At 38.3% G+C, this 20,065-nt stretch overlaps 1 protein-coding gene across 1 annotated transcript in view; it reads left to right on the plus strand.

The window, feature by feature from the left end:
* The window catches only part of BARD1 (BRCA1 associated RING domain 1), a 140,759-nt gene extending 123,192 nt beyond the window's left edge, over positions 1–17,567 (plus strand). The window contains exons 10-11 of the mRNA XM_036756118.1: positions 15,214–15,311; positions 16,483–17,567. Of these exons, the coding sequence (XP_036612013.1) occupies positions 15,214–15,311; positions 16,483–16,815 (431 nt within the window). The 3' untranslated portion in view covers positions 16,816–17,567. The remainder of the gene's footprint in view (positions 1–15,213; positions 15,312–16,482) is intronic.
* Positions 17,568–20,065: the final 2,498 nt, after the last annotated feature.

Consider the following 20,065-nt stretch of genomic DNA (forward strand, 5'->3'; position numbering starts at 1 on the left):
TTGTAGGGCAAGATGAATTTCTACACCCCATTGTCTGTGTATCTTATTTTCTAGTTGCATGCAAAAACATTTTTGTTTGTTTTTGAACACCTATTTTTAAAACTTTTAGTTCCAAATTCTCTCCCCTCTTCCCTTCCCACCCACCCTCCCTAAGAAGTTAAGCAATTCAACATAGGCCACATGTGTATCATTATGTATAACCCTTCCACAATACTCATGTTGTGAAAGACTAACTATATTTTGCTCCTTCCCAACCCATCACCCTTTATTGAATTTTCTCCCTTGACCCTGTCCCCTTTCAAAAGTGTTTGTTTTTGATTACCTCCACCCCCATCAGCCCTCCCCTCCATCATCCCCCCCCATTTATTTTTATCTTCTTCCCTCTTCTTTCCTGTGGGGTAAGATTCCCCATTGGGTATGTATGGTATTCCCTCCTTAGGCCAAATCTGATGAGAGCAATGTTCACTCATTCCCCCCTCATCTGCCCTCCCCCCTCCTCCCACAGAACTGCTTGCTCTTGCCTCCTTTATGCGAGATAATCCACCCCATTCTCTCTCTCCTTATCTCCCCCTCTCAGTATGTTCCTCTCTCATCCCTTAATTTGATTTTATTTCTTTTAGATATCTTCCCTTCATCTTCAACTCACCTTGTGTCTGCTCTCTCTCTCTCTCTCTCTCTCTCTATATATATATATATAGATAGATATAGATATAGATATACACACACACACATAGATATATACATACATACACATTCACCCATATATATACATAAACATACATGTATGCATATTCCCTTCAGCTACCCTAATACTGAGGTCTCATGAATCATACACATCATCTTTCCATGTAGGAATGTCAACAAAACAGTTCACCTTTAGTAAGTTCCTTGCAATTTCTTTTTCTTGTTCTTTTTCTTCATTACCTTTTCATGCTTCTCTTGACTCTTGTGTTTGAAAGTCAAATTTTCTATTCAGTTCTGGTCTTTTCACTGAGAAAGCTTGAAAGTCCTCTATTTTATTGAAAATCCATATTTTGCCTTGGAGCATGATACTCAGTTTTGCTGGGTAGGTGATTCTAGGTTTTAATCCTAGCTCTGTCGACCTCCGGAATATCGTATTCCAAGCCCTTCGATCTCTTAATGTAGAGGCTGCCAGATCTTGGATTATTCTGATTGGGTTTCCACAATACTCAAATTGTTTCTTTCTGGCTGCTTGCAGTATTTTCTCCTTGATCTGGGAGCTCTGGAATTTGGCAACAATATTCCTGGGAGATTTCTTTTTGGGATCTATTTGAGGAGGTGATCTATGGATTCTTTCAATTTCTATTTTGCCCTGTGGCTCTAGAATATCAGGGCAGTTCTCCTTGATAATTTCTTGAAAGATGATATCTAGGTTCTTTTTTTGATCATGGCTTTCAGGTAGTCCAATAATTTTTAAATGATCTCTCCTGGATCTATTTTCCAGGTCAGTGGTTTTTCCAATGAGATATTTCACATTGTCTTCCATTTTTTCATTCCTCTGGTTCTGTTTTATAATATCCTGATTTCTCATAAAGTCACTAGCTTCCACTTGCTCCAATCTAATTTTTCAGGTAGTATTTTCTTCAGTGGTCTTTTGGACCTCCTTTTCCATTTGGCTAATTCTGTCTTTCAAGGCATTCTTCTCCTCATTGGCTTTTTGGAGCTCTTTTGCCATTTGAGTTAGTCTATTTTTTAAGGTGTTGTTTTCTTCATTGTATTTTTCAGTATTTTTTTGGGTCTCCTTTAGCAAGTCATTGACTTGTTTTTCATGGTTTTCTTGCATCCTTCTCATTTCTCTTCCCAATTTTTCCTCTACTTGTCTAACTTGCTTTTCCAACTCCTTTTTGAGCTCTTCCATGGCCTGGGACCAGTTCATGTTTTTCTTGGACGTTTCTGTTGTAGGCTCTTTGACTTTATTAATTTCTTCTGTCTGTATGTTTTGGTCTTCTTTGTCAGCAAAGAAAGAATGCAAAGTCTGAGACTGAATCTTGGTGCGTTTTCGCTGCCTGGCCACATTCCCAGCCAACTAACTTGACCTTTGAGTTTTTCAGTGGGGTATGACTGCTTGTAGACTACAGAGTTCTATGTTCCACGTTTGAGGGGGAGGTGCCAGCTCTGCCACAGCAGCACTGCTTCTTCCCCAAGAACCCCCAACCCGAACTGGGCTTAGATCTTCAGCAGGCTGTGCACCCCTGCTCTGATCCGCCACTTAATTCCTCCCACCAGGTGGGCCTGGAGCCGGAAGCAGCAACAGCCTTGGCTGCCCTACCTCCGCTGCCTCCGGGGCTGGAAGCTGAACCACGAACTCCTTCCACTCCCGCAGCTTTTCCCACTAACCTTCTCCGCAGTCTTTGTTGTTTGTGGGTTGAGAAGTCTCGTAACTGCCGCAGCTCACTAATTCAGGGTGCTAGGGCATGCTCTGCCTGGTTGCTGGTCTGGATGGTCCACGCTGCTCAGGCTGGGCTCTGCTCCACTCCGTTCCCAGCTCCCAGCTCCGTGTGGGATAGACCTCACCCAGAGACCATCCAGGCTGTCCTGGGCTGGAGCCCTGCTTCCCTCTGCTGTTTTGTGGGTTCTGCCGGTCTAGAATTGGTTCAGAGCCATTTTTTATAAGTTTTTGGAGGCACTCGGCAGGGAGCTCACGCTATTCCCTGCTTACCAGCTGCCATCTTGGCTCCGCCCCCTATAAGAAAAATTTTAATTCAAAACAACCCTAAGTTTTCAAAACCTTCCACCCAGCAAACTGGCAAAGATGACAGAATGTAGGAGTAGTCAGTGTTGGAGGAGATGTTGAAAGAGAAGTACACTAACATATTGTCAGTGGAGATATGAATTGGTTAAACCATTGTCCAAAGCAATTTGGAGTTATGATAAGAAAAAGACTAGAATATTCATATATTTTGACCCAGAAATTCCACTTCTTAGCATGTGCTTCAAGGAGATGAAAGATAGAAAGTTTATTCTCATATGCACCAAAATGTTCCTAGCAACATCATAGCAAAAACTGGAAACACAAGTACAATACTCATTGATTGACAAAGGACTAAGTAAATGGTGGTACATAAATGTAATAGAATATTAATGTGCTGCAAGAAATCATGAATATGAAGAATTTAAAGGGACGTGGGAAGACTTAAAATGAGGTAAGCAGAACAGGAAAGTAGTATGCACAGTGACCACAGTGTAAATGAAAAGAACAAAAGCTCAGAGCTGAACACTGTTGTAATTAGAGTGACCAAGCTTATTTTACCTTCCCCCCCACCCCCAAGAAAAAATTAGATAAGAAAATGTAACTTCATCTTTTCTCCTTTGGACATTGCACAGCCCTCCCTCACTTAAATCCAATTCACTTGCAAGTCATAGCATCACCTTCCTGATGTCATGGTCCTCTTCAAGATTATACAGTCAATAAGTGGCAGCGAATGGGTCTGAGGACTCCCCCAGCTGTATCTTTCCCCCACTGGACCCTCTCCCCCTTCTTAAGCAATTACCTTTCCAAATCATAAAAGCTTCTGTTAAAAAAAAAAACAAAACATTTACTATGGTCCTTGCATCCATCCACAAGCTGCATTAGATTAGTATGCAAAGACAACTGCCATCACTGCTGTGGGTAGGGATGAATTAATGACTTTGAATTAAGCAGCGTTTGGGGAATTGTGTGGCTTACCTAAAAAGTGTTGTGATCAAGGGAAAGGGGGGGCCTAACATGAAAGAGGGTAGATATGATCAGGAATACATCTGGGCTAAAAGACACTCTTAGTTTTAATAGGGTAGGTAGGTCATCTCTGTTTTTCTGAAAAATGACAGCTTCTGTCAGCATCTTAACTTTTAATGGAAAATTTGAAAAGTAAATAGGCTAAAATAAAAAAAAAATGCATTTTTAGAAAGACACTGACCCACTTGAAAATGTGCACTTGGCGAATTCCAAAGCCTGTTGTTCCTCTCTAAGCAGTGAAGCTCATTCCTGTAAAACCTCTTATTTAGATAGTATTGACCAATGACGCCGAGTAATTTGCAGAGGCAATTACAAGATATGCCATTGTGTTTTGTGCTGCTTTGGAGAAAAGGGTCAAGTCGGTCCACTGAGTGAACGAGCTTAGTGGGAGATGAAGGTGGACTTTGTTTCATTGAAATATATGTTTGGATAGGGAAATAATATTTTAGCAAAATAAATAAATAAACCAAAAGCATTTATCTCAGCTCCTGGGAATTTTGAAAAAGAAAAAAATAACAGGCAGGCTTTCATTTTATTTCATGATTAAGGTAAACATAGAAAAATTAAGGAGAAAAGCTAGACTTACAGAGTAGTTTAATGATGTGATTGTGTGTGTATGTGTATGAAAATCCTGATAGACTGTATTCAAAAAGAAAATGTTAAATAGTTCCTTGTTTGTATTTCAGTATTTTTCCTTTTGAATGATAAAACCATTTTGATAATGATATGAAAATGAAAATCTAAAAAGCTTTAGGGTTGAATTTTTTTTAAAATTTATCTCATATTTTCAGAATCTGTTAAACAAGGTTAATTTCAGTTGGGAGAACATCATCTTTCTGAGGATTCCATTATCCTAAGTTGAGAAGCACCCTTTTTCTAGCCAGTATAGAATGGCTGGTATGTTACCAAAGAACATGTCAGAAAGTCCTACATCTGTCAGTGCATCAAATGTTTTGACTTCCCAACAAATATGAAAAGTCATTCTTTTCCCATTGAATTTATTAAAAATGTCTCTCTTCCCAACACTCCTTCAATAATCAGTTCCTTTCAGTAGTGATTAGATTGTGAACTAGTTGAGGGCAGGGACTGTCTTCTGTCTCTTTGTATCCCCAGAACTTAGCATAGTGCCTGACCCGTTGTAGATGCTTAACAAATGTTTATCAGTTGATTGAGGGGACACAGTCAATTGTCTGAATTAAATGATGTGTTGACACATTTTGTGCTGTACTTTTGAAGCATCCTTTAGTTTCTTTCTCATCTTAGAATATTTAACCAGTTTAGGCCAAAAAAAAAAACATCCTCCTCACCCCCTTACCTTGTTTTCTAAAATTGTTTTAAAATGTTCTCAAGAAACTTCAGTTTTTTTCCACCTTTTTTATGTTTTTTCAGTAGTGACAGACAAGTTTTTGTAGAGGAGAAAGTCCCTACCTAAAAGTAATAGAAAATATGTGTGTTGCTAGGAGACATTCTTGTTGAGTCAATAAAAACCCAATGCATTAGACCATCACTGGCTCATTAAGTGATTAACATTAATGTACCCAGTTACTGAGAGGGCCCTAGCTTTTATTGGTGATATGTGTCAGCATATCACTTCTAACCATGGTCAGTATGCCAAAGGGTACCCTATCTCTGTTTTTCTACCAGTCCGTTCTATAATTAACACTGTTTTCTTTTTAAATAAAACTAGTATTTGTCAAAGGAAGTTAATATGTGTAAGTATTTTAAGTGTTGGAGCTATAGGCCTATTCTTTTCTAAAATTTATTCAGGAATAGGAGGTCATTAAATATGAGTTTCTCATAAGGTATTTTGAGTTTTAGTTAAAATTTTTTATTTTATTTTGTGAGTAATCTGGAATTTTGTTTTTAGGATTATTAGTTTCATCTGAAAATTATTATTTTCCCTCTCAGCATATCTGTGTTTGCTTTGTTTGGTTTTCAACATTCTTTTCTGTCCATGTATTGTATCAGGAAAAGCACTGAATACGGAACCAGAGAACCTGGGTTCAAATCCTACCCCAGCTACTTTCTACCTGTGTTATCTTGATGAAGTTCCTTTCATTTCTAGCCCTGAGTTTCCCTTGTAAAACAAGAGGTTTGTCCTTAATGACAACTACAGGCTCTTCCCATTCTCATATTATGAGTCTGGTCTTCCCTATGATTTTATTGATGCAGGGATCCAGTAATTCTTTTTGTACTGAACTATAGTGGACATAAAATGAAGACTCACTAAGGAAATTCAGCTTTCCAAACTTGACTAAATAGCTGCTTCATTCTGTGAAACCAGAAATCCCTTGTTTTGAGAAGAAAGAAAAAGAAGTTAAGATTATCCTCGTCTGAGGAGATAGATATTCCTCTGCTTCCTGTTCAACTTATGAATACCTAGCACCTTTCCCCAAGGTGGGGAATATCCATTCTCTTGACACCATTTATTTATTGCAGGAAAATAATGTGCAGGTGTTGAAATTTTCTATGACATCTCTGTTGGATTCCTAATTTGGCAGAACCAAGTAAAAACCCACTTGAGGAAGCTTTAAACTTTCTGAAAAGTTCACATAAAGTTCCTTAGCATCCAGAATGATAAAACAGTCTTCTTGTATTCCGGACGGTCATCCGCTAGTAAAAGGGAGTGCTGCTGTTCTCAGTCATTTGGGGGCAGGATAGGAATATCTGACTGTAATCAGTGCACTGCTTCCTACTTCTTTTCCATTCTCTTCGTCTAGTCAGAAAGTGAAGATAAATAAATGATGTGGTTATGAATTTTTACTCCCTGAATTGTCTGGCATTTCCATTCCCCTCATTTTGGAATTGTGGTGATTATCCCCATTTTATTTTGAAATTATGGGAAATTTTGTCTTTAGAGAGATCTGGCAGGTCTATGACAGAAATAAGGTTGAGAACTCCTGACTTAGATTATAATAATTAAATGTTTATATAAGCGTGCTATCTGTGAATGTAACACAGAGAGAAACCAAATGCAACAATTTAAAAATTACAGTATATAGGTGGTTCTCCTCTAATGAAAATTGGCTTGAAGTAAGGGTTTGCTCCAGGTGGACTTAAAAAATATAAATAGAAAAGATGTCTATTCCAGCCAGTCTTTAATGTCCTTAATTGACCATTTTTTTAATTAAGTAGACATCCCCTATTGAATCAGTTTTATGATTTAAAGTATCTATGCCCAGAAAAATGATTTATGGAGAAAAGACATGTTCCATATTAACTTTTAACAGCTCCTTTATCACATTAGTGTATAAATATCAAAAATGCAAAGTCACCTTTGGCATCCAAAATCCAAATTATCATTTTCTTATCCTTTTACCAAAGGATGTCACTTTAGTTGACAATTTTTAGAATACATAAGGTAGTTTGGTCTAGAATTTTTTCCAACTATGTTGGTCCCAGAATACTGACCCAAGCTGATTTTTATCTGAAAAAATAATTGTTTACTTTCATTTAAAACAAATTTTAGTGGGGTTTATTGATATTTATGTTTACCTCAGTAATTTCCCAATAAACTCTTCTCCCCCCCACCCAAGCCTCTCTTATTTTAAAGAAAAAGTTGATCAAAACCAACTGACACTATCCATCTGACATCTTATGCAACAGTTTATACCACCTTTCTTCCAAGAGGAGAGAAGTACTTCACCTGCCATCTGGAACCAAGATTGATCAGTGTATTAACCCCAATTCTCATTACTTTTACTGAGATTTCCCTTTATCTTATTCTAGCTAAATTGTATATCTTGTTTTCCTGGCTCTAATATCTCTATTTCACATCAGTTTATGCCGTCTTCCCATGTTTTCCTGACTCTCTTATATTTGTTGCTTTTTATGGCAAGATAATCTATTAAGCATGTGTCACAATTTGTATGGCCACTCCTCCATTGAAAGGTCTATACTTTTTTTTTCCCTCGATGTTTTACTTCCACAAAAAAGTGTTGCTATCAATATTTTGATGTCTGTTTGGGTGTGTAAATGGCCCCTTTCTGTCACTGACCTCCTTGAATCTTCCATAAGGTAACTTTTTTTTGTTTAATTTCCAAATTATTTTCTGGAATGGTTGGACCACTTCACAGCTCCATCACCTTAGTATTATTGTGTTTGTCTTCTCACAATTCCATCAATTTCATTGGTGTGAAATGATACCACATCATTGTTTTCATGTATTACGTATTTATCTTATTATTAGTGAGTGATTTGGAGCACTTAATCTAAGTATGGTTGTAGATTGTGTTTCTTGAAAATTTCACATTCTTTGAGCCCCAAAAGGCTCTTGGTCATATAGTTGTGTCTTATTTCCTGTATTTCTCGGGTATCAAGCTTTAATTAGAGATATTTAATGCCGAGAATAGAGGCCTTAGCTATATCCAGGAAGCCTTTTCTGATTTTTCTCCCCAATTCCCAAATAAAATTATCTTCCTTTTGTGTATACTTCTTTATGAATATGTTGTCTCCCCTGACAAAATATAAGTTCTGTGAGGGCAGGGATTGTTTTATATTTGTCTGTTTTTCCAGTCCCTGGCACATAATAGGTCCCTTAATACATTTGTGTTAATTAATCTTTTGATTCAGACTTGGAAATCTTCCATGATAGTGTTCTGTGCCTCCCAGGACAGTCCTAAATTTGATTTCTGCGAGCTCATTTTTTTTTTTGAGGCAGCTCCTAAGCCTACTTTCACAGCTATTGGGCTACTTAAGGAAACCCCCACATGACTTCTGTGTATGTGGTTTTGTGTATGTACTTATATGGCAATATAGATATATACGTGTGTGTGTATGTGTATATATATATATATGTTTATACATATATAATTATACATGCATGTATATATATTTTCCTGTTATAACTAACTCAGCAAACACCAGCAAGTGCGAGCCCTTCCATATACAGAAAAGAACAAAAAAGAGGATTTTATATGAAACTATCAATCTCCATTATGCACAGATTTTTTTAAGTATATGCTAAATTCAGCACACTAGTCCAAAGCTGTTCCATTTGTCTATTTCCCTTTGAACCTGCTTCTGTTCTTCACTGTTCATTTTTAAAATTTTGACTGATTCTCTTTTTTATTGATATCTCTATCACTTAGCTCCTGTTTCCTCCATTTTGCTCCCCCTAAATATTTTTTAAAAATACTCTTCTCTTCTGTCAAGGTAGTATAGTCTGTTAAATCCACCTCCAAAAGTGTATGTCTCTTTCTGCTAGTCAAATGGTGGGAAGTTTGCTTCATCATCAGTCCCTTAGAATCATGGTTGCTCTTTGCATTGGTCAACATTCTTAAGTATTTCAGAGTTTTTCTTTACAGTCTTACAGTCACCATGTTCTCCTGGTTCTGCTCCCTTCACCTGCATTACTTTATACATGTCTTCCTAGGTTTCTCTGATTTTATTTTTTGTCAATAACATTCCGTCATTTTCACATGCCGTACAATGAAATGACATCCTCCTAGTTTCTAGTTCTTTGATAACAGCAGCAACAACGAAATTTTATTTTCTTTTTCCATTTTCTCTTTTACTATGATCTCCATATACACGCTGTTTTTTGGATGTAGTTCCAAAATTCTTTCCAGAATGGTTATAATGACTCACAGCTCCACCAGAATGGCATTAATGTATCTGTCCTCCGTCTTCCTCTCCAACAATGGTCATTTTCATTTTTGGTCATCTTTGCCAGTCTAATGGGCACGAAGTGGAACCTCACAGTTATTTTAACTTGCTATTCTGTTGTTATTAGTGATCTGGAGCATTTTTTCCCCACATAGCAGTTCATAGTGTGCTTCCCTTTGAATAACTGCTAGTTCTCCAGATCTTTTGACCATAACTCCTAGAGCCCTGAAAATGGGATTCCAAATGGCCAGAAGTGGGAGCCCTGGATATCTCCCCAGAAGTATAGAAACAGAATTCTCCAGAGACAATCTCTCCATTCTTTCTAATGGTGCTGTATATAAGGGGGCTGTAGAAGATGCGAGGAATCAGCAATCCTGTCAAAACTGGGTAGTTGTAGCATCAAGAGTTCCTATATATCTTTCCTTGGTCTCCCAGACAAACACCCCTAGTGATTGACCATCATGTGAACCAAGCGATTGGGTTTCTATTCTCAGCTAGCCTTGAGTTGGGTAGAGCTAGGTTTAAACTCTGCCTCAGATAAATGCCAGCTTTGTGACCCTGGGCAAATCACTTACCTTTTTTCGAACTTGTTTTCCTCATCATGGGGATGATACTAACCCCAATCTCCCATGGTTGTTGTAAGGATCAAGAGAGAGAACATAGGTAAAGCACTTTTGCAAATCTTTAAGCACTATATAAATGCTGTACTTGTCATGATCATTGATAATTGTTATCATCATTTATCATCTTCATAGTCTCTGAGTCATTTACCATCGGTAGGCCTCAGTTTTCTCATCTGTACACTGGGAATAAACTAGAGAGTCACAGAGTCTTAGCATTTTTGGAGCCAGACATGTCAGAGATCATCTTGATAGGTACTGTTGATGATCACGGTGAAATAGGGCCTGGAGAGTCTGGCTTAGTTTTTTCCTCCAAGGCATTTTATGCAGATTGACAAAACTTTCTTTTCTTCTCCTGTCTCAGTGATACAGAATCCTGATACCTGCCTTTTTTTTTTCTTTGTAGTGAACTATCTATGCGCAGCCTGTACTCAACCCACAGTAGAGTTGTGAGATGGCATTTGATTCTAAAAGCACTTTTTTGCAGGGAGAAACATGTTCTGTTTCTTTGCCAGTAGGGCTTTCCTTCTCATGATGGGTCATGCAGGCTGTAAACCACCATCTGGATGGTCCCTTCTCCCTAGCGAGCAGCTTACTGATGGCTACAGTGCCTTGGACTAATAATTTTCCACAGCTGGTTCATGAGGCAAAGCCTTGCCAGATTCACAGATGACCGTCTCATCTTGCCAGCATAGATAACAAAGTCTTAAATTATTTTCTTAGAACTTGCCTTATCTTTGTTTAGGTATTTCTGAGGTAACAGGTATTACTTAGTCTTCCTTGGATGGCCCTCAATGTTCTAGGTCTTGCTGAAAGGTTTGAGTGTGGCTAGATTTAGGATTCAGTTTCATTGACCTTTTCATCATTTGTGTTTTTCATGACAGGTCGTTTTCAGTCACACACAGCCAAGGATTTCTCTCCATACTGTAAATCAATTGATAGCCAGTGCATAATTCCAATTCTCTACCAAAAAAAAGTTCGTTTCTGCAGCCATGAGTTTTTTTCTGATTAAATTTAATGTCACTGTAAATCAGATGTGAGTTATATAATTATTAGATTTGTAATTTATGTTTCAATTTCTAAAAATAGATTAAAATTTTAAAAATCCATACTATAGCTTTACCATCACAAGCATCCATATAATTATTTGATTAAATTTTATGTATATGCATGCAAATCTAATTATTTAAAGCAAATATTTGAATCTATTCTAAATAGTAAACAAATATTTAAATTAAATTGGTGTTTTAAAAAAAAACACATCAATGTCAAGTCATGTTCTGTTTTCTTGCTTCCTTTAAATCAGTTAGCAAGCATTCGTTAAGTGCTTAATATATAAGACTGAGATACTTGGTACTGCAGAAGCCAGGACACCTGAGTTCTAAACCTGTTTTACCAGTATCAGTGGGACTTTGGCCAAGTCATATAACTCATTGAAGCCTCGGTTTCTTCATATCTAAAATTAAGAGTATCGGACTAATTGATATTTGGTGCATTCCACTTCCAAGAGTCTGTGATGTCATAATTTGCATTCTTTAAGAAATATGCTCCAAACTATGCCCAAAGGGCTATAAAAATGTGCATACCCTTTAACTCAGCAATACCCCTTCTAGGTCTGCATCCCAAAGAGATCATAAAAATGGGAAAAGGACCCACATGTACAAGAATATTTATAGCAGCTCTTTTAGTGGCCAAGAACTGGAAATTCGAGGGGATGCCCATCAATTGGGAAATGGCTGAACAAGCGGTGTATGAATGTAATGGAATATTGCTGTGCTGTAAGAAATGATGAACAAGTGAACTGCAGAAAAACCTGGAAAGACTTATAAATTGATGCTGAGTGAAGTGAGCAGAACCAGGAGAACATTGTACACAGTAACAGCCACATTGTATGATGACTGACTTTGAGAGACTTAGCTCTTCTCGGCAATGCAAGGACCTAAAACAATTCCAAAAGACTCATGATGGAAAATGCCATCCACATCCAGAAAAAGAGCTATGGAGTCGGAATGCAGATCAAAGCATACTATTTTCTTTTGTTTTGTTTTGTTTTATGTTTTTCTTTGTCATGATTACTCCCCTTCATTCTAATTCTTCTATACAACATGACCAGTGTGAAAATATATTTAATAAGAATGTATCTGTAGAGCCTGTATCAGATTGCAGGCCATCTTGGGGAAAGGGAAGAAATTTAAAACTTATTGAAGTGAATGTTGAAAACTAACACTAAAAATTATTTAAAAAAAAAAGAAAATATGCTCCAGACTTGTCTCTAATTTGATGTTGAAGATTGGTAGTAGGTGATGTACTTGATTTCCCCCAAAAGCCCCCACCCTCCAATGCTGGTGGTTGACCACAAGCCGTCCAACTTGGCCCCTCAGAATATGCCCTAGAGACAAGTGCCGCCGTGTTTGTTCCCACCACTCTTCCTGGTGGGTGGTGGCAGACGGTGCTGCATTTGAAATCTGGCACCATTTGGTCCAAGCCTTAGAGTGCCACGTTTCAGCCATAGAGCTCTGCCAGACTTGGGTTGGTGCTAGCTGCCAGCAAATAGCATTCAAGCAGGGAAAACCCCCTGCCCGCTGCCAGATCTTGGAGTGTTGCTAATAATGACTGGGCTGGGTTTCTCTCCTTCCTCTGCATCTTAGCTGCTAAGTAGGAACACATATCTAAGCCAATGGGAAAACGTGATTAACTTGTGGGTTGTTTTTTTTTAACCTATTGAGAGGGAATTTTTTTGTTTGTTTTGCCAATCACTGAATTTGCCAGTGAGAAAGGGACCTCTGTGGCCATCTAGTAAATAAAAAACAATCACCTTGATTAGAATATCTGCTTCTGAGGGCAGAAAATCTAACAATGGTCATCCAGCTTAAAGGGATTGGGGAGGGTGGTTCAAGACCATTTTGAAGACCCCCTCCCCCCAAAGCAGCTAGGCCTTTATTTTAATAATTCCTATCATTCCATTCATTGCTGCTAATTTTGTGCCCACTCCCCCCACCCCCCCGGGAAGGGGGGGGAGGGGAGAGGGAGCAAGCAGAATACATCTCATCCTCCTTCCAAGAGCATCCTTTCAAAGACTCAGTTCATTTATTTCTGCTTCTCTCCCTTCAACTATCTCTTCTCTGTGCTAAGTTAATAATAGCCCACATCTAGAGAGAGCGTTACAGTTTACCAAGCATTTTCCTCAAATGACCAAAGGAAGTCTCAAGCCCTATTTAGTTCTATTGAACAAGTATTTGTCAAGCAACTATTCCATGCTCGGCTACAAAAGAAAATGAAAGATACCATTCTGCCCCTTGGGCAGCTTCCCACTTCTCATCAGAGACATAAGACTCGTAGGCAACATTGGGAGAATATATGATTTACTGCCGTAGTGAATAAGTGAATAAGCTTATGGTGTTCAGGGAAGGGAAGGAGGATAATGTGAATCAAAGTAGTTTGGATAATATTTCATGGTTGATGTGGGATTTTCCCTACTCTCTTGAATGTTGTTCTGTTCAACTCAAACATTAAATACCTACTGTGTACAAGACCTAGTAAGACAGTGTGGTGATGTGCGTGGAGAGCCAGCTTCAGAGCCAGGAAGACCTGGGTTCAAATCCAGTCTTTAATAATACATGCTGGCTGTGTGATGGGGCAAGTCACCTAACCTCTCATTGTTCTGAGTCCAGACAGTTCTCTTAAGGTTAGAAATTGAAGAGATGAGAGAGGCTGAAATCCCAGGTCCATTTCCTATTTTTATGTGAAACTATACCTAGGTGCTCTTGTGGATACAAAGTCCAAGGGGTAGAGAAGGACATGGGCAAGACCTGGTGAGGAAGCTAGGGATTCTGGGAGGTGGGAATGAGTTAGACAAGGAAAACTTACTTTACAAAGCCTTCAAGGTCAGGAGGTGCAGTGTTATGTACAGAGAATAGTTAGTTGTCTGGCCATTTGACTGGAATCAATCAAGGAGAAAGAGAAAGAGAGTGTGTGTGTGTGTGTGTGTGTGTATACACATATGTAATATATACATTATACATATATATTATATATAATATAAAAATTTTAAATGCCTACTATATGCCAGTACTTGATGTGTGTAATTTTAAATGCCTACTATGTGCCAGTAACTGGGGATACAAATAGGATCAATGGAGTAATCTTTCTTAGGTGAGGGAAAATAAGAGAAAGGTAATTACAAAAGCACATGGATGGGAAATGGGTTATTGTGTGTAACAGAGAAAAGACTAGTTTATATGAAAGCCTTGGGGATTACCCATACGTAGTTAGGGGATATGAACTGAGAAGGAGCAGTCAGACAGTAGGCAGAGAACCACAAGAGTATTGTCAGAAAAAGATGGAGTACCCAGGAGGAGCGGGCTTGTCATCATTGTCTAATGCAGCAGATATGTTAAGGATAAAAATGGAGGAAAAACCAGCAAAGTTGTTTGTGTGTTGTCTTCCCTATTAGAATTTAAACTCGCTGAGACCAGGCACTGCCTTTCCTTGTATCCTAAGGGCTTGGCACAATGCCTCATACTAATAATAAATACTTGTTGATTTGATTTGACCATCAAATTTAGCAAGTAAGAGATCGGTGGTAACTTTGGAGGGAGCAGTTTGAGTTTTGTGATGAGGTGGAAAGCCAGATTATAAAGGGCTGAGATATGAATGAGAGGAGAAGAGGTAAAAAGAGTATGTGTAAATTTCTTTTTTTTTTTTCCCTAGGAATTTGAGAAGGAAATGAGAGCTATATAACACATTATTTTGAGGGGAGGGGAGGGTCTAGTGAAGGTTTTCTAAGGATGAGGAGACTTTGGCATGTTGGAAGGCAGTAGTGAAGCCAGAAGGAACAAGAAAGTGTGTGAAAGGGGGTTACTTAAGAAAAAAAGACAGGAAGGGTTGGTTGATTACTCTGAAGTTATCTTTTATGGTTGTGTGTGTGTGTGTGTGTGTGTGTTCCTCTTAAAAGAATATTGTGGTTTAATTACTTCAGAAAAGAGACCCAATTTCAGTGTTTGTTTTACTGCTGTTGAGAAGAAATTCAAGCCAAGAAAATTGCTTCTCTCTCTCCAGTCGGCTTTTTAAATACATAAGATTTCCGTTTCTAGTGTGGCAACAAACTAATAATATTGCTATAAAGAATAAATATATTGACTCCTCCAGACAGTTATGGGATTTCTGTCAAACATCTGTGGTAAAGGCTTGCCGCGCAGCTGATAATGCTCGTTTTTTGTTTTTTTTTTAATCCTTCTCTTCTCTTTCCAGGGGTAAAAGCCTCTCTAGAAAGCAGAATGTGTGAACTAGAGGAAAAGTACGAAATGCCTGGTGGTCCACAGAGAAGCAGGCTCAACAGAGAACAGCTGGTATTTTCCTTCTCGTAGATTTCCTCATTGTTTTTGTTCTGATGATGGTGTATATCATCACCATCACTTAATATTACCATCACTGCTGCCATGAAAAATGGCCCTTGCCCTTTCCTCAAGTAGAATCGACTGATTAAAATTTTAATTGTGCTTATTTCAAGCACTTGATTCTGAAAGATGGTCACGATGTGCAGTAAAATCCAGAAAGGTAATAATTTCATACTGTTAATGGATTTCTGGCATCTCGAATATTCCCATAAACCTTTCAGAATCTGAGGTAAGTCTCAAATACAGGAAATAGCTCAAAAGAAGACTTACAGCTGCTGCTTGGATTTAACTACCATATGTCTTCTTCGCCATGTGTCCCTATTTAATAGGCAATCTGAAGTTCCATTGTCCGTTTGGTTTTTACGTCTTTTGGAAAATTACAAGGGACCAACTACTAAAAACTTCTTTAATGAGGGAAGGTGTCATAAGAGGGAAACATGAGAGGGCTTTTTTATGAGCAAGTAACGTTAGACAGTCTACTGAGTTCCAAGAATTTTCAAAGCTCCCCCAGCCTTGGTTCCCATAACCTAGAAGTTCTGTATGCTTTGGGTCTCCATCAAGAGTAACTCTGCATCCCTGGAGGCCCCCACCTGGATATAGCCCTGGAAAATATGTGGGGTTAAGGATATTCAGATTTGATCACAGTGCGGGAGGGTTACCTACTGTCTTCTGTCTTAGTCATTTCTAGAGTATAACCAAAAGTTTGCACTCAACATTTCTGAATCCAAAGGACTGGATTAGGGTTCTGGGATTCCAGGTTCCATCAGACATGCCCAGTCCATACAGACAAACATATACAATAAAGAGAAAGGTATTTGTTTTTTTTCACATTTGCAAAACCTACCTAAGGATAAGGAACTATGGATAAGATCCAAAAATAGAAATTGAGGTTAATGAATTAGGTAATTTACTAAAATATTGGAGGTAAAATTTACAAATGAGGATTGCTTATCCATACATGCATTTTTCCTCAACCGATAGTTGGGTGATTTGAGGTGTCATTTTTACCAGTTGTCTGTCTCAATTGATTTCCTAACTGACACTAATTTTTTTTTTATTCCCCTAAAGCACATAACTCTCTGTATATTTCCCATTAACAGATTTTCCCTTTATTTTCTTTCAGCTGCCAAAGTTATTTGATGGCTGTTACTTCTATTTTGAGGGGACTTTCAAGCATCATTCCAAGGATGAGCTTATAAAACTGGCCAAAGTATCTGGAGGGCAGATCCTCAATAGAAAGCCAAAACCAGACAGTGATGTGACTCAGACGATCAATACAGTATCGTACCACGCCAGACCTGACTCAGATCAGCGGTTCTGCACGCAGTATATCATCTACGATGCTCTCTCTAATTATCACCCGGAGAAGGTTCGTCAAGGCAAAGTCTGGATGGCTCCCTCCAGCTGGTTTATAGACTGCTTGATGTCATTTCAGGTGCTGCCTGTTACCAAGTGAAAACCACACGTTCCCCCGGATGAACACAATTTCAGCTGGGACTTGGGGGCAGAAACATGGCAGCCGTACTTGCCTTAGTTAGCCAGTCACATTATTACAAAGAAGTTGGCACCATTCAAGATTTTTCTTAGTCGAATTTAAAAAATCTATTTTGTTATTGCTTATGGGTGAACATTAGAATTCAGTCCATGTTTTCCATTTAGATACTGTGACTGCTTTGAAAAGGTGTTTCTTTAAGAGACCTTTGGTTTCATATTCATTATGTCATTCTATTAAAATCATCAGCTTTTGGAGATCAATGAAAGTATATCAGAACTGTTGGTGAAATATATGCAAGTTGTATCATTACTGTCAAGCCACTTAATGGGCTTTGATGAAAAACCCACACCTGCCATAATGAGAACTTACTGTCATACAGGAGGCAGGGAATTTTCTGAAAAGAATTATTCTGAAAATATAAGGAAAGTACATATTTGATCCAGCTAATCACAGATTTTAAATGCTTGACTATTCCCTTGTGTCTGTATTGGACTTCCATGTGTTCTTGCATTTGGCTTTATTATTATTTACTTGGTTGTCTGTTCAGTATTTTACTATTGGGAAAAAAAATCATGATGCTAAAACAGTTACTTGTGTGCTTGTATGTGTTGAGAAAATCAACAGCGAGCTAGTGCCCTTTTCTGTAATGATTCATTATTGACTATTACATTATGGAGTTATTTTGTATATCTGAAATACATGTTTTAATAGCAGTTGGTGAATCTCATTTCAGTATCAATATTAATTTCTTGTCGGGTCTTAAACAGTGGTCATATCATTTAGAGATGATTTTATATAATAAATAGAATTGGGACTCAATCTTTTCTTATTTGGCTTCACAAGTTATAAAATGTTTTTTTTTTAAATTCAGGATACACTTCACAGTCTGTGTACACTATTTAATTCACAAGATCATAGGATTTAGAGTCAGAAAGAATCTTAGGAGAGGGGCTCTGCTATAAGGATTTGGTGAAGCCTATGACCCCCTTCTCAGAGTACTATTTTTAAATGCCTAAAATACATAGAATCACAAAGGAAACCAGATTATGTTGAAATAGTTATAAAAATATAGAGGGGAAAGGGTTCAAGGACCCTAGATTAAAAACCCCTGACCTTGTCTACCTCCTTTTTGTAGATGAGCAAACCAGGACCCAGAGAAAATGAACTGAGTTCCCCAAGGTCACACAAATACTAAATAGCAATGCCAAGATTCACACTCAGGTCTTCTGATTCATTTGCTGGGGAAGAGCATTATTCTTGTTTGCAAAATGAGAGATTTCCAAGGTCCCTCCTGACCTTAAAGAAGTCTTTGACTCTAGCCATCCTTGATTTTATTTCTGTAGTACTTTATAATCTGTTCTCATTTGATCCCTCTCAACAATGTGTGTGACACCTTTGAGGTAGATAGCAGATAGTGATTTTTTTTTAAAGTGAAAGTTTTAAGTGATTTTTCCAAGGTCATGGACAGTGCATTGACAGTTCTCACGTAGGACTTTGGGCTCTCTGAATAGTGTTCCTTCTACCGCTCTGTGTTGCTTAAGATAGATCTGTTTCTGCATTAATCAAAGCAGGAATTATATATAAAGTCAGATAGTGTTTTCTTACTTATAAATATTAGGTTAGCCTTCCTCTTACCCGTGCACACCAGCTATAGAGACTTAATATATGCCCTTTCAATACAACCTGTCTTGAATCTTGGGTAATGAATCCGTTCAGTTTCTATATCTACCGTCAGTGACACGTTAGATGCTAAAAAAATTTTCATTCTCATGGAGAATAATGAACACCACTGTGCTGGGTCAAGAGTGACAGATGAGATCATATCTAGATTAAATAATTGAGCACTCTGAGGGAACTTTGATGTCACTTCTGATTTAGAGCTAGCTTTCTGTCTTTTCCATTACCTGTTAAGCTATATTTCTGAGACAAATTTGCATCTCTTCTCTCCCTCCTCCCCACTCCCACGCCCCTAGTCAGGCATGGTACAATAGAAAAAACAGTGACTCTTGGAGTTGGATGACCTGTGTTCAAATCTTACTTCTGATATTCACTTATGGACCCCAGGTTCCTTGCTTATAAAAGGAAATCCTTCCAGCTTTATATCTATTCTCTTAGATTCATCATTTACTTTTTGAAGTCTTTTCTTCTTCTAGGCCATTAATTCACGGACTCTGGCTTCTCTCTCTGTGTCTTCTCTGTTCATTGATAATTAGCTGCATTTTCTAGTTTCTGTGATTTTTGTTTCAGTGATACACGGTTTCTGTCAGCCCTCGAAAGCTCCCGTTGTCCTGCTTGTGTCAGTAATTTTATAATTGAGAGGTGTGCTTGAGCATTTCTTTTGTATTCCACCAAGACTGGACTGGGAGTCAGGAGACCCGGTTCTTAGCCCTGGCTTTGCTGCTAACTTAGCCCTGTGCTTTGGGTATTTCACTTTAGGCTCTCTGGGTCTCTTGATCAGTCAGGTAAGGTCAGACTAAATGTTCTCTAAAATAATACGACTATAAACTGCATGAAGGCAGTGATTGTGTTTTTTTTTTTAATCACAGCATCTAATCCAAAGCCTTTTTGGTGTTTTGCCGAATAATAATGCTAGCTCTATTACAGCACTAGAATACATCATAGATTCAGCCTTTCATTGTAAGAATAATGTTCCCTTCCAGGTGGAGGTGGTACCCAGGACAGCTACAGGATACCAGATACACACAAGGGCCACACAGATACTACATCATTGCTGGTTAGGGTACTGGGGAAGAGACATATATACTTAATGTCAAGGAATGGGAAATTGTGGTTGCTTCCTTCTCATATCCTAAAGCCTTACCTGGAAAAAATTCATACTAGTTATAATTACAAAAGGCAGCGAGCCTTGTTAAATCAACCAGCATTAGTATCAGCCTTTTCCTTAAATATCTCGCTACATGCTTCCAGCTACTCACATGGCAACTAGGTAATGTGGATGGATTCCTGGATTCAAGTTCTGACTTTGATACTCATTAGTGATGTGAATCTAAGCTCATCATAGTCTGGAATCTTAATCTCTCTCACCCTCAAGTTTTCTCCTTTGTAAAATGAAGATGATGTTAGCACCTACCTCTCAGGGCTGTTATGACCATCAGATATTTGTCAAGTGCTGCATAAATGCTGGGGCACTTAGGTGGCGCAGTGGATAGAGTGCCAGACCAAGGGTCAAGGAGGGCTTATCTTCCCAAGT

Source organism: Trichosurus vulpecula, chromosome 4, assembly GCF_011100635.1.
Source record: "Trichosurus vulpecula isolate mTriVul1 chromosome 4, mTriVul1.pri, whole genome shotgun sequence".
Lineage (NCBI taxonomy): Eukaryota > Metazoa > Chordata > Mammalia > Diprotodontia > Phalangeridae > Trichosurus > Trichosurus vulpecula.